The sequence below is a fragment of the Ovis aries genome, chromosome 6 (genome assembly GCF_016772045.2).
Source record: "Ovis aries strain OAR_USU_Benz2616 breed Rambouillet chromosome 6, ARS-UI_Ramb_v3.0, whole genome shotgun sequence".
NCBI classification, from domain to species: Eukaryota; Metazoa; Chordata; class Mammalia; order Artiodactyla; family Bovidae; genus Ovis; species Ovis aries.
Genome location: NC_056059.1, coordinates 36829031 through 36854003, shown reverse-complemented (window position 1 = coordinate 36854003; position 24973 = coordinate 36829031). Strand labels below are relative to the sequence as shown.

General features: G+C 43.4%; 1 protein-coding gene across 9 annotated transcripts in view; it reads left to right on the top strand.

Moving 5' to 3' along the window:
• The first annotated feature begins 961 nt into the window (after positions 1-961).
• The window catches only part of HERC3 (HECT and RLD domain containing E3 ubiquitin protein ligase 3), a 136114-nt gene continuing 112102 nt past the window's right edge, over positions 962-24973 (top strand). For 4 of the 9 annotated variants that reach the window (XM_042251255.1, XM_004009709.5, XM_027970881.3 and 1 more), the window contains exons 1-3: positions 962-1052; positions 3436-3497; positions 16408-16673. In XM_042251255.1, coding sequence (XP_042107189.1) covers positions 16448-16673 — 226 coding nt within the window. In that variant the 5' untranslated portion in view covers positions 962-1052; positions 3436-3497; positions 16408-16447. Of the gene's footprint in view, positions 1053-1503; positions 1937-3435; positions 3498-16407; positions 16674-24973 lie in introns of those variants that run through there. The other 5 variants (XM_060416897.1, XM_060416896.1, XM_060416899.1 and 2 more) reach the window with 2 other exon arrangements.

Here is a 24973-nt window from a genome sequence, read left to right as displayed (position 1 = left end):
CTTCCAGGAGTTAAGTCATTCCTTTGAGTTAAAATGTTACTTTCCCTGTATTTCTGTTCTGTGTTGCATATTTAGGGTATGGGAGGTGGTGCGGTAGACTCATGAAGTCACTTTTATGAGAATGTTTTCTTCACAAGATTATCTGTGGATCAGACAAGGATCAGGGTAACTCTGTGACCTTGGGGAGGAGACTGAAGCTCTGAGATTCAGCGCCAGGGAAAGTAGGGGAGGACAAACTTCTTTATTACTGGGTTTTAGGCCACTCAGTGTCTCTCAGATTTCCCGCTGACTGATTTCTTTTCATGCTTCTCAGCAACCCCCCTAGTCTTCCCCAAGTCTGTTGCTGCTGCTGCTGCGCCGCTTTTCTCTTCCACCCCAACTCTCTGCGAGGTTCCCAGGAAAGCGCCGACCTCCTTCCCGCCTGTCCCATCGCGCAGCCCGGCTTTCGGCTTGGCGCTTCCTTCAGTCCTCCGAAGGCGAGTGAAACAAGACTCCTCCACTGTGGATGGAATACGATGCTTCGCAACGCACCCTCAATTGTCACCTCTAGCTTTCCCCTCTATGCCCAAGGCTTCTGACCACCTCTGCGCAAATAATAAGACAGAGCTCAGAACCTGAAAAACCAACCGCTGATTAGTGTCCCTCCCTTCCCCACCAGTGAAAAGCAATCCAGTTCCAGCGCTAATGCTCTGTATCTTGCAGTCAGATCTTCGTCGACACAAACCGACGCGGCTGTTCCCTCGCTGAGCCGGCGGCGGTCTTGTCACCGTGGGCAGCCCCCGCCCCCCTCCAGGGCCTGGGCCTCTCCGGGCCTCCAGCCCGCGGATCTCGCCGCCCCGCCTCCGGCTCCGCCGCGGCCACCATTGGTGTAGGTCCGCCCCAGAAGGAAGCCCATTGGCCGGCCGGGCCGTCCTTTACCCAGCGCATTCCGCCGCCCGTAGGCTTGCGAGGAAACTTCCTTATTATTGTGACGCCGAAATTGGAGAAACCCAGAGCCGGGTCGGTGGAGCTGTCACGCCGGAATCCCGAGCGGCGTTTCGGCTGCTGCCGAGGTGCGCGGGGCGGGGGCTGGGGTTCTAGGAAGGAGGGCACCGCGGGGCTGCAGCCGCGCGCCCGCCGTGTTCGGCGCGGCTCAGCTGTCAGCGCTTGGCTCCCGGAGGGGCGGCTGCGGCTGCCGGGCGCTTTCCGCGGCGACCCGGAGCCGGGCGTGCGGGGAGGTCGGTGCCTGCAGGACGCGGGCGGCGGGGCTGCGCCGGGGCGGGGCGGCCAGGGTGTCCCTCCGCCTCGTGTACGCCTGCCAGGCGTTTTCAGAGCTCTCCTTCTGACCTGAAGCGCCCAGGCGCCCGGAGAGGCCGGAAGCCGCTTTAAAGACGGGAGCTCCCCCCACCCCGACTAGGCTGCCTGCAAACTGGGAGGAATTGCGACGCAGAAAGTCAAAAAGAGGATCCTCCCCTTCCTTCTCGCCTGCCCCTATTTAAATTCCGGGGCTCGGGTGACACCGTTGCGGTGAAGGGCCCGGAAGCTTCCCGGCGAAATGGGAGCCGCCGAGGCCTCTGCATTTTGAGGGACTCCGGCTTCCGCGAGGAGTTTGCTCTGCGGTCTGGGGGCTCGGCGGCCGCGGTTCCCGGCACCACCCACTTCGCCGATTCCGTGCCGGGTTCGCCTGGTCGGAGTCCGCCTCCTGGGCGGAGCTGGGGCGAGGGTGTGTGTGGACACGTGTGTGTGCGTGTGTGTGTGTGCGGACACGTAAGTGCGCGGACGGTCGCGGGGGTGTCAGGAACTGGGACGTTCGGGGGCAGGTGGCACTTTGAGTCATTTATGAATGTGTGGAGTGGGCACACCGGGACAGCTGACATAAGGGCAGGTGTAACCTGAAACAGACCAACCCGGAGCTGCTGTAGAGACCGCACCTAAAGCAACTGTGGTTTGATTCGGGGTATGCTCCGTGGCACCGGGAAAATGTGTATTTGAACTTGGCTTTTGGTGTCTCAGTGTTTCTGATTGTTTTCTGATTGCACTTTACTTTAGCTTTTAAGTCAGCCCCGTTTGGAAGTGTCTTAAATTCAGAGCTAAGCCTTCCAGGATTTTGCTTGCATTCATTACGCACGAAATGCTTTAGGAAAGACGATTCAAGCGCTCTCTTCCATTTTTGTGTCTCCTGACTCTTTCCACAAATAGGAAGCTATTTCTAGAACCTTTCATCTGATGATTTGATAACATCAAGTGGGCTGCTTTTTAAACTCCAGACTGAGGAGAAAGAAAAGCAAAATAAAATGAGAACACTTTTAAAATGCAGTGACTCTGAAGAGAGATGCTGTCTTGTTTTAGTAGGCGATTATTGTGAAGCTGTCTCTTTTCCTACTTTCTTTTACGGGGGGCGGCATTGTATGTTAGAAAAAGGGAGTAATATATTTAACCCCCTTTTAAAGCAAAATAGAAAAATTACACATCATTGTATGACCGCTTGGAGGCTAGGAACCTTCTGGAGAAAGGATGCAGGAATCAAAGAGAAAGACTAGAAAACTCTTTGACAGAACTCCTCTGGCATTAAAGAAACACAGTTGGTTAGCAGGCAGTTTTACTTTTTCAGTAAGTAGTTGGGATTTTATTTTTCAGAAACGAGATTTCAGAACGTTCCAAATGGTGTGGTTGGAGCCATTGGTTATAGCATTTCATTCTGAGTAACAAATTTAAATTTCTTAAAATCCGCATAATAAAAGCTTTTTTACCTGTACATAATGAGAGTTGCATCACTATCAGAGATACAGGATAGTTTTGTTTCCATTTCAGAAATAAAAGTAATATTCTCCAAATTTCATGGCAGTTTCTTACATTATGTAGAAATAAAGTTATGATTACACTATCTTAAAATCATATAGCACTTTTTTTTTTTTGAGAGGCTAAGGTGCCTCTCAGATAGTCCCATCTTGTTTTGCATGAAAGAGGATGTGGTGATGAGAAGGAAGGAAAAATAAGGAAGGCTTCAAAACAGTTGTGGCAAAATATGTGTGGTACATGGAAAAATGGAGGAAAAAACTGAATTATTTTTCAAAAATTATCTTTTTAAACCTAAATGGGAGATTTAAAAATAACTGTTTTTACTTTTACATCTACTTGCAAATGCTAGGAATTTTTAAATCTGTGTCTCTAGGTTCACTTTTAGCATCGTGCTCTAACCACCTGAGCTAACAGTCCAGTTACCTGTAAGTTCGCTTTTAGAGGTGACATCTTCATAGTTGGTTAGTGGTTATCTTATTAGCATTTAACCAAACTCCGGTCCTGAGTTAAAATATTTGGTGCATATTCAAGCTTGCATAATTTAAAGATGTTTTCTTTTCAGAAGTTTACATTCCTTTTTGTTTTCAGTAACTTGAAAGCGCTTTATAGCATTCTGTTAATATATTGATGTTCGTTGTTTTTTTCTTTACTTCGTAGATCTGCAGGGTGAGGTGGATCCAGTCTGGCTTAAGTAACTGATGCCAAGTGTGTTACCCGTGGTAAGTTACTTTATTTTTCTGAAACTCGGTTTCCTCATCTTGTACTTGGGATAATATCTAGCTCCCAGAACGGGTAAGAGGATTAAAGAGGATAATCTACGTAAAGGACTTAGATTAATATAGCTGCCTAGAGAGGAACCTGAACAAATCCTTACTGGCTTCTTCCACTGTGATTGAGAGAAGAGAACAAGGTGAACCCAGGAAGTAGGAGACCTAGTTTCTGGTCTCAGCTTCAACCAGTTACTTCTCAGAGGACTGAAGTTAACTTCAGCTGCCATTAAAATGAGGTTAAAAATGTCAGTCTCTTGCCTAGAGGTTGGATCAAATGGACTTTTAAGTTCTCTATAATAAGATGATCCCTTTTATGGGATAACTCTGTCCCCTTTAGACATTTATAACATTTAGAAATAGTACTTGCTGGTGTCAAGGGCATGTGTTTATGTGTATGAGCCAGTAAGTGAACTAATTTTATTATGAGGTTGGGTGGACATGGAGAGAAGCCTGGCTAACTCTGTTGGGATGGCCTCCCTCATCCCTTCTGTCTCTGGCTGACACAAGTTCTAATTCACGTTTCCTGTAAACATCACCGTCAGCTAATATGAGTCAGCTAATATGAACTCACTCACTGTGTGCAACATTTCTTCTAATGTTTGTTTTTAAATCGGAGAAGGAAGATAGCTTGACTTTGTTTTATTTGAGTGGTGATATAGCATTGTGTTTAATAAGAGCATGGGGTTTGGAGTCTGGGAGATGATATTTGAATCCTGCCTTTGCCACTTTAAGTAAGTTGCCACCACAGCTAGTACTTACCTACCGCAGCTAGTACTTATCTACCACAGCTAGTACTTACCTGCATGTTCCTGGGCAAGTGACTTAACTTTGCTAAGTGTTGAGATTATTGTAAAGGACAGATTAAATAATCTATGTGAAGTTTTTTAGCACAGACTCAGACACACAGTAGGCTTGCAGTAGTGGTAACTATTGCTTTTTCTTCATTCAACAGCTACTTATCAAGCTCTTCCTGTGTGCCAAACACCATTCTAGCTTCTAGGGGTAGAGAAATGAACGGAGAGACTCAGTCTTTCCTTAATGGAGCTTCCATTCCTCAGTTTTAGCATTGAGAAACACCACTTTTTAAAGACAGCTTGGATTGTAAAAGGCATTCTGCTTTCAGATCTGTGAGGGAAAGCACATTTAGAATGGAGGAAATACATTTTTTTGGTTACAGCTTAGGGAATGTGTATCTGATGTTACTGGCAGACAAAACCTAGCAACTTTAGATCGTGAGAATTCTGGTTTTCTCAGATCTGGGTTCTGTTCTTTAGGCACTTAAGTAGCATCTGCTGTGCTCCTCGGGTTTCCCTGGTGGCTCAGAGTTTAAAGCATCTGCCTTCAATGCGGGAGACCCAGGTTCAATCCCTGGGTCAGGAAGATCCCCTGGAGAAGGAAATGGCAATCCACTCCAGTATTCTTGCCTGGAGAATCGCATGGACAGAGAAGCCTAGTAGGTTACAGTCCACGGGGTCGCAAAGAGTCGGACACGACTGAGCGAATTCACCTCACCTCACCTCACCTCACCTTTGTTATGCTGGGTACTGGAGATGTACAGATGCGTGAAACCTGGTTCCCTTCATGGAGTAGCTCTCAGTCTGCACATGGATGGGGAATTGGTGGGTGAGATGCAGGAAGCAGTGATCCTACCTTAATAGTACTTTTCTTCTTATTGTATTGTGACGTATCTGAAAGCATAAAGCAATATATGTAATATATGTGCTGCAAACAACAATAAAAGGGCAGAAGCAGAACATCAGCCACGTCACTGAAGCTCCCTCTATGCTCCTTCCAGATGGTACCCTCCATTGCTACATATATTAATACAAAAATCTCTCTTGGTCTTTGTATTAATATTGACTGTTTTTAAAATTTTTTTTTTAACTTTAGCTCCACTAACGTTTTTCTTCAAATACTTGTTACACTTGTGTTTGGACCTTGTAAAAATGCATCACATTCTGGATTCTGAATTCTTTTGTGACTTTTTCCCTGCCTCAGCACCATTTTTTAGATGTAGCAGAACTGATGCTTATAGATGGAGTTAATTTCTTTTCCACTGATGTGCAGTATTCTATCTTATGCATGTGCTGCAGCTTATCCATTTACTTATAGGTGGACCTCTGGGTTGTCTCTGTTCTATGTATCTCAAACAATCCTGAAATGAGCATTCTTGTGCTTATATCTTGGGGCATATATTATGAGTTTCTTGCTGCATTATATATTAGGATAGCCACTAGCCATATGTGACTGCTTATATTAAAATTATTAAAATTAAATGAAATTAAAATTTCAGCTCATCATTAGCCACATTTCAAGTGCTCAGTAGTCACATATGGCTGGTGGCTCCCACATTGGACAGGACAGATACATAACATTTCCATCACAAAATTCCCAGTTTCCAGGTTTTACCCCATTTTTGATCTCCAGTTTTCAGCATTGTGAAGGGACACTGTAGGACTTTGGTAAGTTGGAGGGTGCTGGTCATATATCTAGGAATTTAATTACTGTGCCATGGGGTGTTTACATATTCATCTTCGCTAGGTAATAATGCGCACTTGTTTTCCAAGGTGGGTCTGCCAACTTATACTCCCACCAGCTGTGGGTCAGAGTCCTGGTTGCTTTGTGTCTTTGACTTGGCACTGTTAGACTTTTTAATGCTTGCCTGTCTGGTCAAGTGTCTTTTTCTGAAGGCAGCTTATGGCTTATGTACACAATGGAAAGATCATCCTTCTAGTACGAAGCCCAGCACCAGGTAATAAAGAAGGTGCCACCTGGGGCAGAGTCATCCGGGGAGGGGTAGGAGTGTTTCCTGTGTCGGCTAAAAGGGTCAGAAGACCAAAGTCCAGTTGAAGTCGGAAACAAGCCAGGAGTGGATTCACGTTGTTGAAGACTTCTCTCTGCCTTCTGGGCTGTTTCTGCCTGTGGTGGTAAACTTTCTGACAGTGAAGTATGTCATTAGAATAAATCTTTGTTACTGGAGTTAATTCTTCTTTTGAGTTTTGGCTCCAGATTTATTTAAAGCTTGGATCTGGGGAGTGCCTGCAGAACACTGAAGACTGGGACATTGCCTTTTCCTGCTATTGGAAAAGACCCTCCCTTTCCCACACATCATTCAGGACAGGGCTCCTGAGTTTATTTGAAATGGAGCTTATCCCTGCCATAAATGAGATTAGAAGTCCTGCCTGAGTGTTATTTATATTTAGATTTTAGTGATTTTCAAAGAACCAAGAATCAGTTTTTAGGTTGATGTTTGTATAGTCTGATTAGTAAGACAGAGTTTAGGAGTTGCAGCTTGTCTTTTAGTGTTCAACTCTCTAAGACTGATAAAAGGAGATTTATTTACCTACCTTGAGCCCCGTGCAGTGGAAGCGCAGAGAAAAAACATGTAAAAACCTTGTCCTTGCAACCTCAGATTTCCCACGTGAAAGTTCTGCCTGCCAGCGGTAGTGCAGCCTTGGCGGAACAGCAGATGCTAACCACAGGAAGAAGGCAGTCACAACCCCAGCCCATTGGGGAGCTGCCCTGTGTCCTGAGGCCTCTGAAGAGCACGTGGGGTAGGAGTCATGGTGCCTGCAGCCTCTGACAGTTACCCTGAGTGCTCACTACAGCCCGTTTCTCTTTTTGCCATTTTAGGGACAGGAAATGGGCTTAGAGTGTTTAAACATCTTCCCCAAAGTTTCACAGCTAGCACATGGTTAATTCAGGACTTGAACTTTAGTCCTTTTGACCCTTGTGAAAGCTGCTCAGTCGTGTCTGACTCTTGGTGACCCCATGGACTGTATAATCCATGGAATTCTCCAGGCCAAGATACCTGAGTGGGTAGCCTTTCCTTTCCTTAGGGGATCTTCCCAACCCAGGAATCAAACCCAGGTCTCCTGCACTGCAGGCGATTCTTTACTGTCTGAGCCACCTTAACCAAGAATAGATGAGGAGAGGCACTGGGAAAAGTAGGAGGTGCGATGTGGAGGGAACAGAAGGTTCATCTTTCTTCCTCTTGTCTTGTGATAGAGAGAGGTGAGAGGCCAGGCTGAAGTGGCACAGGACAGCCAAGGCGGCTGGTTCGGGCGCTGAGCCAGCGTGTTGTCTTGTATTCTCCTGCAGCACCTTTTGTTTTTTCTGACTGCGTGGCGTGCAGGATCTTAGATTCCTAACCAGGGGTCAAACCCGAGTCTGTAGAGGTGAAAGTGCAGAGTCTTAACCATTGGACAGCCAGGGAACGCCCCCGCCCCCCACCCCCCACCCCCTTTTTTTTTTCCAGCAGCACCTTTTGTAATGGTGTGTTTTGTAGAGAAGTAAAAGATTCTACTCCTCTAGAAGCAAGGGAGAGACAATGAGTGAGGAAAAACGGGAGGAAGGATACAGGAGATCAAAATGCCAATTTATGAAGATCATTACCAAAGGCAGACCTTTAAATTCAGGGACACCAGTAGCTACTAGATATGGGGGTTCCACCAGAGTGTACTTTAAGTGAAAGCTATGTTAATGTCTGGCATCTCTTGGACACAGTGAACTTCTCTCCTGACAGCTAGACGACTTCAGTACCTCCTGCTCTAGTTTTGGCAGAGCATTGTGATAAGCTGGACTGTATCTCCAGTGAAGGTTAATGATTCATTCATAGAAATATATCTTATCTGTGGTTGCTATTTAGTTACCCCTGAATTAGTAGTTTTCATTTGACTACTTGAAGATTGCATTACTATAACTCAGGTGGGAAAAATTTTAACAATAGCCCTATTTATCTTTTTCCATAAATGGTTTCTACTAGTCAGTAAGGGATGAGGCCATACCTTAGGCTGTTGACCGAGGCTTGCAGTTGTCCAGAACACCCAGAGTTCAGCTGACTCTCAAGGATTGAATCCCTGGTGGCTCAGATGGTAAAGAATCCACCTGCAATGCAGGAGACCTGATTCAGTCCCTGGGTGAGGAAGATACCCTGGAGAAGAGAATGGCTATACACTCCAGTATTCTTGCCTGGAGACTCCTGTGGACCAGAGGAGTAGTAGTCTGTGGGGTCTCAAAGAGTTGGACATGACTGAGCAACTAACACTCTTACTTTCATACTTCTAAACAAACTTGTAAGAGACTGATGGATACAGGGATGCCAAATTAATAGTGAAAAGTAGAAACTTCAGGAAGGCTGGGGTGCTTTGGTCAGCTACTCATGGTATTCTTTTCCTATACTAGAATCTGCTTTGGAAATCAGTTATTTGAGCTTGCTTATTAATCATGGGATCTATGTAGGGCAAGTGGCTGGGTAAATTTATTGATTAGTGTTATGGAGTCTCATCTACCCATCTCTACTGCTGCTGCTGCTGCTGCTGCGTCGCTTCAGTCGTGTCCGACCCTGTGTGACCCCAGAGATGGCAGCCTGGAGAAGGAAATGGCAACCCACTCCAGTGTTCTTGCCTGGAGAATCCCAGGGATGGCGGAGCCCATCTCCACTACTGGGCAGTAATTACTTAGCAGATCAGTCAGCTTGATTGAGTATGGTGCCCTTTTTCCCTGGACAGTGCCGGAGATACTGGGGAGTTCTGACTGTCTGGCTGTCCTTTTTCTAGGCTCTAGCATGCTAGTCAAGAGCATATTCTTGGACTTAAATTCTAGTTCTGCCACTACCTTGTTTTGTGAGTTAGGCAAGTCACTTCAGTATTTTCTGTCTCTCTTTATCTTTATTCTTTTTTTGTCTTCACTTTCTTCATCTACGAATTTGAGTTGATAATGGTAGTACCTACCTCATAGAAGATTAAATGATTGAAAACCTGTGAATCATGTAGGAAAGTGCTGGACTCTGCATAAGCTCAGATGAAGTGTTATCTGCTATTATTATTAAAGTATAATTTTTCTACTATCAATCAGTCAGGAGTTTTTGTTTTTTCTTTTTTTCTCAAGTGACAGAGATCCAATTCAAACACACTTAAGCAAACAAAGAAGGGCCTCATTAAACTGTATAGAGTTGATTCTTGTAGTAGTTAACTTCTATGAAGTTGCTGCAAAGACCAAATTAGTGAAGACTGAGCCGTTTTGCTCCCAGGGAGACACAGGGTTAGTTTCCTGCTGAGAGCCTCTATGTCAGAGATCAATACATAACTTTGTATTATGTGAATCTGAGTGTGTTTCTGGGGAGAATTCCCTAGCAATCCAGTGGTTAGGGCTATGTGGTTTCACTGCCCAGGTTTAATCCCTGGTTGGGGAACTAAGATCCCACAGTCTCTTGGTATGGCCAGTGGTGGGGGTGGGGGGATTTCTGTTTAGATACCTTATTCGATGAATATTTCTTACAAATGATTAACTCTATACAGTACTTCTTTATAATAAAACACTAGTCAGGAAGAGTTTTTGTTTCTTTTTTTAAAAACGTTTTCCTGAACACTGGGTAAATTTCTTTGGGTTTCAGCCTTGCAGCGCTGCAGTCTAATACACTCTATGATCAGGCATCATCTCATGAATCTACAGATTAAGTTGCTTTTCTATCACTTCTGTGGCTTCATTATGCACTATAGATGTTACTTTAGCACTTTCCTAAATGGTCACATGTACAGATCAGTGAATTTCCTCTTTCTTTTTTTTTTTAAATTAGCCCTGGACTCACAGGCAGCAGCACTGGAATTCATGCATGAACAGAGCTCATCTATCACATATATTTTCTTTGGCCTTCTCTGAGTGTTTTGGCCAGGGTCATGCTCACCTCTGTGCAGGAGGACATAGGGTTGTTATCAAATAAAGAGAGACAGTTCAGTTCAGTTCAGTTGCTCAGTTGTCCCCGACTCTTTGCGACCCCGTGGACTGCAGCATGTCAGGCTACCCTGTCCATCACCAATTCCTGGAACTTACTCAAACTCATGTCCATTGAGTCGGTGATGCCATCCAGCCATCTCATTCTCTGTCTTCCCCTTCTCCTCCGGCCTTCAATATTTCCCAGCATCAGGGTCTTTACCAATGAATCAGTTCTTTGCATCAGGTGGCCAAAATATTGGAGTTTCAGCTTCAGCTCAGTCTTTCCAGTGAATATTCAGGACTGATTTCCTTTGGGATGGACTGGTTTGATCTCCTTCAGTCCAAGGAACTCTCAAGCGTCTTCTCCACCACCACAGTTCAAAAGCATCAATTCTTCGGCGCTCAGCTTTCTCTATAGTCCAACTCTCACTTCCATACATGGCTACTGGAAACACCATAGCTTTGACTAGACGGACCTTTGTTGGCAAAGTAATGTCTCTGCTTTTTAATATGCTGTCTAGGTTAGTCATAGCTTTTCTTCCAAGGAACAAGCATCTTTTAATTTCATGGCTGCAGTCACCATCTGCAGTGATTTTGGAGCCCCAAAAATAAAGTCTCTCAATGTTTCCATTGTTTCCCCATCTGTTTGCCATGAAGTGATGGGACTAGATGCCATGATCTTCATTTTTAAATGCTGAATTTTAAGCCAGCTTTTTCACTCTCCCCTTTCACTTTCATCAAGAGGCTCTTTAGTTCCTCTTCACTTTCTGCCATAAGGGTGATGTCATCTGCATATCTGAGGTTATTGATATTTCTCCCGGCAATCTTGATTCCAGCTTGTACTTCATCCAGCCTGGGGTTTTGCATGATGTACTCTGCATAGAAGTTAAATAAGCAGGGTGACAATATATAGCCATGATGTACTCCTTTTCCTATTTGGAACCAGTCTGTTGTTCCATGTCCAATTCTAACTGTTGCTTCTTGACCTGCATACAGAATTCTTAGGAGGCAGGTCAGGTGGTCTGGTATTCCCCTCTCTTTTAAGAATTTTCCAAAGTTTGTGGTGATCCACATAGTCAAAGGCTTTGGCATGCTCAGTAAAGGAGAAGTAGATGTTTTTCTGGAACTCTCTTGCTTTTTTGATGATCCAACAGATGTTGGGAATTTGATCTCTGATTCCTCTGCCTTTGCTAAGTACAGCTTGAACATCTGAAGTTCATGTTTCACATACTGTTGAAGCCTGGCTTGGAGAATTTTGAGGATTACTTTGCTAGCATGTGAGATGAGTACAATTGTGTGGTAGTTTGAACATTCTTTGGCATTGCCTTTCTTTGACATTGGAATGAAACTGACCTTTCCAGTCCTGTGGCCACTGCTGAGTTTTTCAGATTTGCTGGTGTATTGAGTGTAGCACTTTCACAGCATCATCTTTTAAGATTTGAAATAGCACAACTGGAATTTCTATCACCTCCACTAGCTTTTTTATAGTGATGCTTCCTAAGGCCCTCTTGACTTCACATTCCAAGATGTTTGGCTCTAGGTGAGTGATCACACCATCATGGTTATCTGGGTCATGAAGATCTTTTTTGTATATTTCTTCTGTGTGTTGTTGCCACCTCTTCTTAATATCTTCTGCTTCTGTTAGGTCCATACCATTTCTGTCCTCTATTGTGCCTATTCTTACATGAAATGTTCCCTTGGTATCTCTAATTTTCTTGAAGAGATCTCTAGTCTTTCCCATTCTGTTGTTTTCCTCTATTTCTTTGCATTGATCACTGAGGAAGGCTTTCTTACCTCTCCTTGCTATTCTTTGGAACTCTGCTTTCAGAAGCTTATATCTTTCCTTTTCTCCTTTGCTTTTCGCTTCTCTTCTTGTCACAGCTATTTGTAAGGCCTCCTCAGACAGCCGTTTTGCTTTTTTGCATTTCTTTTTCTTGGGGATGGTCTTGATTCCTGCCTCCTGTACAATGTCATGAACACCTGTCCATAGAGCTTCAGGTACTCTATCAGATATAATCCCTTGAATCAGTTTGTCACCTCCACTGTATAATCGTAAGGGATTTTATTTAGGTTATACCTGAATGGTCTAGTGGTTTTCCCTACTTTCTTCAATTTAAGTCTGAATTTGGCAATAAGGAGTTCATGATCTGAGCCACAGTCAGCTCCCGGTCTTGTTTTTGCTAACTGTATGTAGCTTCTCCATCTTTGGCTGCAAAGAATATAATCAATCTGAATTCGGTATTGACCATCTGGTGATGTCCATGTGTAGAGTCTTCTCTTGTGTTGTTGGAAGAGGGTGTTTGCTATGACCAGCGCATTCTCTTGGCAAAACTCTATTAGCCTTTGCCCTGCTTCATTCTGTACTCCAAGGCCAAATTTGCCTGTTACTCCAGGTATCTCTTGACTTCCTACTTTTGCATTCCAGTCCCTTACAATGAAAAGGACATCATTTTTGGGTGTTAGTCCTAGAAAGTCTTGTAGGTCTTCATAGAACCATTCAAGTTCAGCTTCTTCAGCATTACTGGTCAGAGCATAGACTTGGATTACTGTGATATTGAATGGTTTGCCTTGGAAATGAATAGAGATCATTCTTCCATTTTTGAGACTGCATCCAAGTACTGAATTTCGGACTCTTTTGTTGACTATGATAGCTACTACATTTCTTTTAAGGGATTCTTGCCCACAGTAGTAGATATAATGGTCATCCGAGGTAAATTCACCCATTCCAGTCCATCTTAGTTCACTGATTCCTAAAATGTGGATGTTCACTCTTGCCATCTCCTGTTTGATCACTTCCAATTTACCTTGATTTATGGATCTAACATTTCAGGTTCCTATGCAATATTGTTCTTTACAGCATTGGACTTTACTTCCAGCACCAGTCACGTACACAACTGGGTGTTGTTTTTGCTTTTATTCCATCTTTTCATTCTTTCTGAAGTTATTTCTCCACTGATCTCCAGTAGCGTGTTGGGTACCTACCGACCTGGGGATTTCATCTTTCAATGTCCTCTCTTTTTGCCTTTTCATACTGTTCATGGGGTTCTCAAAGAGATATAGAGATTAGACAAAAGGGCAGTCGATAATACCTTTGAGGAATTTATTTTGCGCAAAGCTTCCTTCCTCAGAAAGGTTGTACCATCTTGGGTTGCAGCTTTCTCTTAATTTACTTTTCAGTCATGGCCTCTATCCCCTTTTTATTTGATGAAAAATGTTCCTTTATATTTTATTGATGAGTAGTGTATGTTGATGGATATGTGGGTTGTTGCTGTTTTAGTTTCATATGAATAAAGCTGCTGTGAGCATTGTTTATAGATCTTTGCATATATAGACATACAGTCATGCCTGTATAGACATACAGTCATGCCTGTATAGACATACAGTCATGCCTATATAGACATACAGTCATGCGTATATAGACATACAGTCATGCCTATATAGACATACAGTCATGCCTATATAGACATACAGTCATATATAGACATACAGTCATGCTTCCATATTTCTAGACATATTGTACTTGGCTGGTCAAGGGGATGGGTTAATGCTGCTGCTGCCTAATCTCATCCTGTATGTCTCGATGCGGAGTACTTTCACTCTCAGAGAGCAATTTTATTTTCAAGTTTCTAAGACACCTTGTGTTGTGTGCTGACTGCATCACTCCATATGTTTTTGTGTGTGTTCTTGCTTCTTTAGGTGACATATAAATCTGCTTGGGTGGCAGTGTAACCCAGTGGGTAAGAGTGTGCACATTAGCATCAGGCCTAGATTCATAGCCTGGTTCTGTTCCTTCCAGCTCTGTGACCTTGGGAATGCTTCTTAATCTCTCTGAGCCTTGCTTTATCTGAAAATGAAGCTAAAAATAGTGCTTAGGGCAGGGTTGTTAAGATGAAAAGAGATAATGATATGAAAGGCTTATTAGCACAGTGACTGTGGTATGGGCAGCAGCATGATTGTTTATATAATTATTGGTAGGAGAGAGAAGATAAACTCATGAAACATTAAAAATGAAGAAAGAAATTAGTATAAATACAGCAGCTGAGCAGACTGGGAAAATTAAATTAATGGCTAGATTATATGATCTTGCTTCTCGTTTAAAATGTCTATCCTACCTCCGCTCAACCCCCATTCCCTCCCTAGTTTGCATTTTATCTCTCCTCCCGTCTTTCCCATCACTACATTTAACTCAGAGAATAATATTGAAGATTTTATTTTAGTTTTAGTCTCTACACAGAAATAAAAAACAGAAGCAGAGCTTCCTGATTAAGACAGTAAATTAAGATGCAGTTTTATATTTTATTTTGGGCCTTTTTATGCCTTTCTGGAAAGCCTGAAGAGTTCAAACAGTCATATAGTATTATATAGGTAGTCAGATAACATTCCATCGTTTGGAAACCCCACACTTCATTTCATCAATTGATGGGAATTTTTGTTATTTTCACCTTTTGATACTATGAGCAGTGCTGCTGTGAGCATTCATGTACCATTTTTTTGTGGAAATATGTTTATAATTCTCTTGTATATATATCTCAGAGTGAAATTATTGGATCCTAAGTGGTGTTGGAGAAGACTGTTAAGAGTCCCTTGGACTGCAAAGAGATCCAACCAGTCCATTCTAAAGATCAGTCCTGGGTGTTCTTTGGAAGGAATGATGCTAAAGCTGAAACTCCAATACTTTGGCCACCTTATGCGAAGAGTTGACTCATTGGAAAAGACTCTGATGCTGGGAGGGATTGGGGGCAGGAGGAGAAGGGGACGACCAAGGATGAGATGGCTGGATGGCATCACCAACTCGATGGACGTGAGTTTGAGTGAACTCCGGGAGTTGGTGATGGATAGGGAGGCCTGGTGTGCAGCAATTCATGGGGTTGCAAAGAGTCGGACACGACTGAGCGACTGAACTGAACTGAAGGTAACTGTGTTTAGCCTTTGGAGGAACTTTGAGACTGTTTTCCATTTAACATTCCTACCAGCAATGTGGGAGGGTTCTGATTTATCCACATCTTCACCAGCATTTGTTATTATCTGTTCTTTTCTGATGATAGCCCTCCTGTTGCTGTTTGTTTAGAAGTTAGTCATGTCTGACTCTTTTACGACTCCTTGGACTGTAGCCCACCAGGCTCATCTGTCCATGGGATTTCCCAGGCAAGAATACTGGAGTGGGTTGCCATTTCCTCCTCCAGGGGATCTTCTCTACCTAAGAATCGAACCCGAGTCTCCTGCATTGCAGGTGGCTTCTTTACCACTGAATCACCAGGGAAGCCCTATAGCCCTCCTAGTGGGTGCAAACTGGTAGAGAGAGAGAGATGAGCTTTCATTTTTACTTGTATACAAAGGAAACATGCATTTTTAAATGGTAGCAAAACTTTGGGGGTAGTCAGCTATAATCAGCCAAAGGTTGAATACCTGCTAAATCAGAGAGATATATGTTGTACTGTGGTCTGTGCCTGAGGCAGTTAAAATCTGGCTGAGGAGTTCAGTTGTAAAAGATAGGGAAAGAGTTCATCAAGGCGGTATAGTAAATGTGTCAGAGGGATGCAGGCTGACTGTGGCTGAAATGGTCCCCAGAGGCTCTCAGGTAGGAAGTGAAGCTTGACCCACATCCTGAAGGATATGTGAGAGGGAATGGCAGAGAAGATAACATTTTTTTTTCTCATTGCTCATGTTTGAGTGGTGAATTATTACAAGCTAACAATTGGCTACATAAAGGAATTAGTTCAAACTTAATTAAAAAAAAAAAGACCCTCTCCCACCCTCCACCAGAAAACTCAAAGGAAAGGTACAACAAGAAAGGGCAAGGTGAAGTCATGAGGGTAATTTTAAAATAGGTATTGCCATCGTGCTTTGCAAAGATTGTTTCAGCAAGTCACCTGAACTCAGTTCTTCATCAGTGATCCGAAAACCACATTCTGTGTTCACTGTTCCTTGACAGAAAGCAAAATTTATTTAGAAATTTAAAAAACTCTTACCAAAACACAAAATAGCATTATTACGTAATTATAACTACTGAAGCAATATTAATACGTTTTATTTTGAGATCCAAGGTATATGAAGACTATTAAGGGGAAAGCTTTTTAAAATTGATGACGTTTATTCCTTAAAGTGACTTTTTTCTGATCCTCCCATCCGTTTTTTTTTTTTAAAGCTTTCTTCTAGGCTACATGACTCCCTGAACAACGAGAACAATGTTATGTTGGGGATATTGGTCTCTGGGCCAACCTGGGATCAGCCCTAACCTGCAGGGCGTTGTGGCTGAGCCACAAGTGTGTGGATTTATATCTGACAGAAGCGTCAAGGAAGTGGCCTGTGGAGGAAACCACTCTGTGTTCCTGCTGGAGGATGGCGAAGTTTACACGTGCGGTGCGAACACCAAGGGGCAGCTGGGCCACGAGAGGGAAGGAAACAAGCCGGGTAAGTGGCCCTCGCTGGCCTCGATGACTGGGGAGTCAGGCTGAGGACCTGAGGAGCTGGTTGAAGATTTTCTTACCAAGTGTTGACCTTTCAGGGAGGCTCTCCTGGTGAGAAATGGTGAGGGAGGGTCTTAAGTTGTGACTTGGTAGTATTTTTCACAATAGCATGTGCTGTTTTCTTATTTGCTGTCTTTTTTTATTCAATCCAAATCAAGATTCCAAAGCTTCATGAAAGAAGAGCCTTGCTGTTTTTAGTCTAGATGCTTTTTCTCTTTTGTGTTCTTTTAGGAAAGTCAGTTTGGCATCAGGATGAGCTTTTTTTTTTTCTTTCCCTGTGACTGCTTCCCTCTTTTTGCATATTTATTCCCTCCCATGGCAAAGTGGCTATGTTCTATAATTCCCCTGTTCAAGTGTTAGTATTAATTTACATTTGTTAATTTTTTTGTTGGCCCTTGGTTAAAGGGCTGCAAGGCTGGTCTTAAGGATAAATTATGAAGTGTGTGAAGCATGGTTTCTGGGCTCTTTCCCCATTCTTTGCCTCCAGGTTCCCTCATTAGAACCTCCCTGAGAACCACCCTCCAACCCCTAGGCCTGCCCACCTGGAGCAACACCCAGCGTTCTGCAGGGGCTCCTAACCAGGGGAGCCTGGACTCGGGGGAGTTCAGGGAAGGGGTTTGTAGCATGGACCGTGCGTATGTACACCTTTATGTGTACAGCCCACCTGATAACTACATATTTTCAAATGGAAGTAAATCCTGTTGTTCACTGAAATAATTCAATTAACAGTGCTACCAGTTCATTATTTGAGTTAGTGAATCCTAATCATTACGTGTTCAACCAATTAATATAATACAAAATCATAATATATAGCTATTATGGTGGTGGCAAGGTTTTTGACTTTTAAAAACACTTTTCATATTGGAAAAAAACAGAGGTCTTTTCTCCCCCCCTCTTCTGTAATAACCTTTGTGTTTTACATGAAGCTTGTCTGCTTACCCTGTTCCCAGGTGAGAGCCAGTATCTAACAGCTAACACCTGCAGAGGGGTTGATGGGCGGTCCCAACCCAAAGGCGTGCTCCTTCGTGGGGGAATGTCTACATTTAGGACCCACTTTATCCCTGGGTTGGGAAGATTCCCTGGAGGAGGAGAATGTTAGGACGACTCCAGTATTCTTGCTTGGAAAATTCCATGGGCAGAGAAGCCTGGTGGGCTACAGTCCACGGGGCCACAAAGAGTTGGGCACGGCTGAGCACACATACACATTAAAAGATACGTAAGGCCGCCTTTGTACCAGTGAACCTGCACGGACTTGTGCTCACCCTGGCCAGCCTGTGAAGGGCGTGTTTTGGGACCAGGAGATCTTTCCAGTAACTCCTGCAGAGACACCATGGTGAGTGTGAACCCTGGAGTCAGACACACCTCGTGCAGGAGGCATTACCTCTCTCTGACTCTTTCTGAGCCCAGGCCCTTTTCCTTTAAAAGGAGACTTCTACCGTTCTGTGGCTCTTGATGAAGTAGATTCTAATGATAAAGAAGTCTCCCCAAAGCCACTTTAGCCTGTGAAGGTTTCTGTCTCCTCCATCTCCTCCTAACCCTGGCTCTTGTCTGTTTTCTCTGTGACTGCCTTCTGTCAGGCCACCGGCACTCAGGGGTGCCTCACTGCACACCTTGGTCCTAGGACCTGGAGCTGGAGGATTGGACCTGCGGTGGCAGCTGAAAAAGGAAGTGAAACCCTTGCAGGCCAGTGATAGCAAAAATCTGCAGATGGCACCCTGGTGAATACACCTGAGTGCCATCTGCCATTCTTCTAGCCAACCCTCCGGCCAGAGCCTCAGGGGCTGGCACTGGGCGGCTGGCAGGGCTCTGGAAGTTGGTGGGTGACCTGGGACCGGTCAGCCTGCGTCCTCCTGCACTTGGCTTGGCCTGCACCCACTCCATGGAGGCTAGGCTAAGTGATGGCGAGAGACTTGAGCTAGAGGTGTGCCAAGAAAGCTTTTGGATCAAATCATGGAATCCAGCCCGTGCTTGTAATCCAGATTTGGAATAAGCCAGGTTCTAGTGTAAATTACAATGGACTCCAGAAATTTCTGTTGCTGGTTAAGCTCGCCTGTTAATTATAAACTCCGAGGCAGCTGCAGAATAGTGCCTCTTTGAATGGAAAGATTCTGTGGGTGGGCACCTCCCGTTCTTTAATTTTTTCCTTGGTAGGTGTGCTCTAAATCTGGGTGCCGTTGGGTTTATTTTTAAGGGGTGGGAAATAGAGCTTGAGCTTGTTTTCTATATGTGTTTATTGAGAACCATGACCTGGGGTGCTGCTAGGCACGGAAGGGACGTCAGTGACAGAGGGGCCCTGTTTCGGGAAGCCTGGGCTGGCTGGGCCCACGGGAACGCTGTCCCCGAGTCACCCCTGCGATCTTCGGGAGGGAGCCTGAGAGAAGGCCACCTCCCCGGAGGGTCTGCAGCGGGCAGGTCTGTGATTTCAGGTCAGCATCAGTGCCCAGTTCAAAGGGTTAAGCAGTAGGAAGGGTTAGAAAGAGCGAGGGGCAGGAAAGGAGGGAGAAGGTCGTGCTGTTGGGGATGCACAGGGACAGAACCCTTCCACGTGAACGTGTGCTGTGAGTCTGTCCTGCCAGTTGTGAGATACCAGTTTCTACACTTTGTCTCTAGCTGGCAAAGTTGCAGGGTACCTGAATTCACTTTTGGGGGGGAGGAGGAATGCTGTCCTTGTCAGCAGAGCAGTGGCATAAAGCCCTCCACGACAATTTGAAAGTCCCCCCCCCACCACCCTTGAGAACATCTGATTGTTTCCTGTTGCTTTTGCTGTTTCTGAGGCTGCTGTGCTTTGTGCTCGGATTTCTTTCCTCCTTGATGCTGCCCTTGTGTGACCTGTCAATTATGTCTCTGTGCCTGGCGCAGGGAGGGTGTTTCCAGGCCACCTCAGATACTGGAACTCCAGGTTATGCAGGCCCAGATGTCTTCCCAGTGTGTCAGACGGCCTGGGGTTCTAGCTCAGATGTGTCCATGAGTCATTCATCTGTTCTTCGGCCAAAGGTAGAGGCCTGCATTTCCCAGAAGCATTTTTTGTCAGCAAGATCTCAAAGCCCCATCTAAACTCAATGTCCAACTTTTAAAAATAAGTGTTAGGCTTATTACTGTGGTGCGTACTCGTCTCCCATAGGACTTTTTTCTCCTTTATTCTCTCCCTCACATTGTGGTATCAGCCTGTCTCCTCCCCAAAATCAAGGAGTTTCAGTGCTTAGGACAGCATAGGATGATTACTAATTTCCTCATGTTTTGTCCATGAAGTCATTGCAACTTAAGAGCTATGTTATGGGAAGATACGTGTGCCTCCTTGTTTTTTTAAATAAAGCAAGCAAACAAAACATGAGTTTTCTTCTAAATGATTTTTTAAGTGATTAATCCATAACTGAACATTAAACAAATCTTGAAGTATTTTACTAAATTAAAGTAGAAAATAGTTGCCCACAGAAAAATGTTCAAAAATTTTGCCTCAGTTTACTGTGCTTCTCTTGTTCCCACCCATCCACGTTGTAAGGGACAGTTCTTTTCCCGCGCATACTGATATCCCATGCTGGGATTTTTAGCATAAGCAAATCCTTGTGTTATCAGGGATGTCTGAATTTATGTAAACCTCCTCTAACCTTTCTTCCTGTCTTGAGTAGGCAAAAACTATGGTAGATGTAATTATTTAGTTTAACCTATGTTAAATTTAAAAACTTCTGCATAGATATCCCAGGAAACCTTTCCGTAGCAAACCCAAAGGGTAACTAATTATAAACAGACTAACATTTCTGTGCAGCGGTATTTGATTCGTGCTTGTGACTGGTTCCTTTTACCTCCTCCTTAGTTTCTCTCCTTCTTGTAGGCACTTTAATCCAGTTCACATTTTGTGTTCAATCAGTATTTCCATGATGCCCATCACCATATGTAACAGCTCTCCTGCTGTTTGATAAATGAGGTTTATAAAGCAGAGCATCTCAAAAGCCCCAATTCCCAGAGCTGTAGTTGCTGCTAACCCCAGAGAAGTAGCACTTTGAACCAGCTTATCAGGTTGCTCGAGGGCATCTGAAGGACGCAATAACTCTGTCATGTTAATCAGCTTTTGCCGAAAAGCAAACTAACTGAGCTGAAAGGAAATAGAAGAAATCCTGTAGTGACTTTGTAATATTGAAACACGTGTTTCAGTGGGCATAACTCTGATAAAGAAAGCAGAAGGTGCTGTAGCAAATATTCAGTTCTCAACTCTGCCCTTGTTAGGAGCCCATCTCTTTCTCATTAGGAATTGCAGGTGGTTGGGGCTGGGAGTGGGGCTGCACAGCCCTCTCTGATAAGGAGGAGAAGGGTAGTTATCAAGCCCCGTAGGGTGTGTTGGTTGTTGACTGCTTTCATAGCTGAGTGGACAGCTTTCTGGTCCAGAGGCCTAGGGATCAGGAGCAAATGTCAATTAATCCTTTTTATTTCCTGGTGTGGTTAATGAAAAGTCACTTTTTTTCTGTCTAAAGTACTTTCTTGAAAGACATTTTGAATGTTTTAGAAAATACATACTTACTAATGAGTATATTCTTTAATGTGAGATAATGTTTCTATTCTAAGTATTTGCAGTTTACTTTTAAGTAATTAAAACAGTGGTTTGCATCATGACGTAAGTCTCAGTTCATGTCAATTTTAAAAGTAATTAAGTATACATACTACAAGCACTCTTCATCTCAACATGCTGAGTATTTTTAAGCTGATAATTCTCATGATAGTCCTGTAGAGTAGGTTAGTAGTATTATCTCCGGTGTATGTAAAGAAGAGGAAAGAGAGTTGAGTGTGAATCATGGTCGAGTACCAACAATTTGGTTTTAATAATCCTAGAATTTTGTTCACAGACATCTTTTTAACCTCAGGCTGTTTGGGAAGGCCCAGTAGAATTTTATTTCCAAGGTTTCTGTCTTGTTTATATTTAATTTCCACTTAGTCCTTGTAAAAAGAAACAAAAAGATAAGTTGGCCACCAAGAAGCATGTATCTTTAATTTACAGGTTGAATACCACATCTGATCCAGGTGTTTTGATTAAAGGTGTGGAGAAACAGTTCCTTTTCATCTTTAAAATCATTAGATGACTGTTTGTTAGCTGACAAAAAAGCTTTTGTGCTTTTTTGGGTATCATAATCTGGGGAGAAAGAACACATGATAATTGGAAGATACATTTCTTGCCTTGAATTTACCTCTTGTTCTTTGTTCCTTTATTTCCTTGAATTACTTACTTCTCATGAAGTCATGGAGTTAGCAGGTATTTACGGAGTGGTTAGACTACTAGGTCCCACGTTTGTTCTAGACACTGCCAGGACACAGCATGCTCAGTGCACAGCTGCCTTTTGGCAGTTTATAGGCCAGGTGGGAATAAGGTGTGTTCCTGTGAAGGTTTCCCAACGCAGTTCACCTTGTGCCAAGCGAGTGATCGAGGTCCCAAGTGTGTCAAACTTACAATTACGGTGGAGAGTTAGGTCTAAGTCAGGTCACCAACAGTGCTGAATTCTGATTCCTAAGAATTTTTTTCCATCAACACACATATAACGTTCAAGTTTACTGCAGATTTGTGAGCTTGCAGGAGGAGTGAGCTTTACGAGTCTAGAGACAGGCCACCTTTGGTAACGGCGTCAGTGCTCCAGGGGTGTTTCATGATTTTAGTAAGTCCACCCTTGAATGTTTATGTTGTAATAATGACTTCCCTTGTCTGGCAATCTTGATGGACTCTTGTCTGGCTTGGTGATCTGTGATCTGGACTGATCAAGGATAGGTAAATGGTTCTAAAATTATTAGTCTGGATGGGGTATATCTAGTCAGCTGATATTTCAGTGATTTAGGAGCTACTGAAATCTTTGAGTAAATGCCCTTTGATGGCATGTAATGTTGAAATCTGTGGCACTTCTGCAACGGATATGGTCTCATATCCTTACAAATTTAAAATAATTTTTCTGTAATTCAGATATGTTTTTCAATTTCTTTTATACATAATTATTAACTAACTCAGAGCAATTGAAGTTGTTATGTGAGTCATTTTAGAGTGTTAGCTAACTGTGCAGACAGTATAATGAATAAGAGCATGGACTCTGGAGCGACTTATGGGTTGGAATCAACTCGTTGGCTGTGTGACTCTGAGAAAGTCACTTAACCTCTTTGTGTCTCAGTTTTCTTACTTGTAAAGTGTGGACAATGTTAATAACATCTACCTATTAGGACCGTTGTAAGGATTTAGTAAGCTGTATGTCAGTCAGATGTTTGGAATAATGTCTGGCTGAAAGTAAGCATTGAATTTGTCCTAGCTATTGTTACTGCTAGGCCTCCCAGGTGACTCAGTGGTAAAGAATTTGCCTGCCAGTGCAGGAGACACAAAAGACGTGGGTTTGATCCCTGGGCCAGGAATATCCCTTGGAGAAGAAAATGGCAACCCACTCCAGTATTCTTACCTGGGAAATCCCATGGCCTGTAGCCCACCAGGCTCCTCTGTCCATGGGACTGCCAAAGTTGGATGTGACTTAGTGACTAAACAACAACAACATTATTACTGCTGGTAGTAGTAATTTATCTTAACATTTTCTATTAGATAACTTTTTTGATCCTGCTATTCCAGCATATAAACAAATGCATAAATTAATTATATATATCTTCAGTTCCATTGCTCAGTTGTGTCCTACTCTTTATGACCCATGGAGTGTAGCACACCAGGCTTCCCTGTCCATCACCAGCTCCCTGAGCTTGCTCAAATTCATGTCCATTGAGTCGGTGATGCCATCCAACCATCTTGTTCTCTGTCGTCCCCTTCTCCTCCTGTCTCCAGTCTTTCCCAGCATCAGGGTCTTTTCTGATGGGTCTGTTCTTCTCATCAAGTGGCCAGAGTATTGGAGTTTCAGCTTCAGCATCAGTCCTTCCAGTGAATATTCAGGACTGATTATCTTTAGGATGGACTGGTTGGGTCTCCTTGCAGTCCAAGGGACTCTCAAGAGTCTTCTCCAATGCCACAGTTCAAACGCATCAATTCTTTGGCACTTAGCTTTCTTTATAGTCCAATTCTCCCTTCCATACATGGATACTGGAAAAACTGTAGCTTTGACTAGATGGACGTTTGTTGACAAAGTAATATCTCTGCTTTTTAATATGCTGTCTAGGTTGGTCATAGCTTTCCTTCCAAGGAGCAAGTGTCTTTTAATCTCATGGCTGCAGTCACCATCTGCAGTGATTTTGGAGCCCAAGGAAGTAGAGTCTGTCACTCTTTCCATTGTTTCCCCGTCTATTTGCCATGAAGTGATGGGACCGGATGCTGTGATCTACGTCTTTTGGATGTTGAGTTTTAAGCCAGCTTTTTCACTCTTCCTCTTTCAGTTTCATCAGGAGGCTCTTTGGTTCCTCTTCACTTTCTGCCATAAGGGTGGTGTCATCTGCATATCTGAGGTTATTGAGATTTCTCCCAGCAATCTTGATTCCAGCTTGTGCTTCATCCAGCCTGGCATTTCTCATGATGTACTCTGCATATAAGTTAAATAAGCAGGGTGACAACATACAGCCTTGATGTACTCCTTTCCCTATTTGGAACCAGTCCATTGTTCCATGTCTAGTTCTAACTGTGCTTCCTGACCTGCATACAGATTTCTCAGGAGGCAGGTCAGGTGGTCTGGTATTGCCATCTCTTGAAGAATGTTCGACAGTTTGTTGTGATCCACACAGTCAAAGGCTTTAGTGTAGTCAGTAGTAGTAGATGTTTTTCTGGAGTTCCCTTGCTTTTACAATGATCCAGTGTATGTTGGCAGTTTGATCTCTGGTTCCTTTGCCTTTTCTAAATTTAGCTTAAACATCTGTAAGTTCTCACTTCATATATTGTTGAAGCCTAACTTGGAGAATTTTGAGCATTACTTTGCTAGCATGTGAGATGAATGCAGTTGTGCTGTAGTTTGAACATTCTTTGGCATGTATACATATATAAATAACTTAATCATTTTTATAGGTTCTCTTAACTCTGTAGGATCTAATAAATGCTACATATATCCATGGGAGGGAGGTGATGTAGGTTAGGGATGTTAAGAGAGACTTATTTTGAGTTTTAAAGGACAGTCTGTTTTATTTTTCATTTTTTGGGGGGGTGGGTATTTTACCTTACTGGTCCCAAGAAAAGTACCTTAGATACATTCAGGTAAAAGCTGCTTTTCCACATGTGGAGATATATACATGTATCTTATCTCTACACCATGGTTTACATTGCCTCCAGCATTCTGGTTCAAAATTGCAAAGATGAGGGAAACA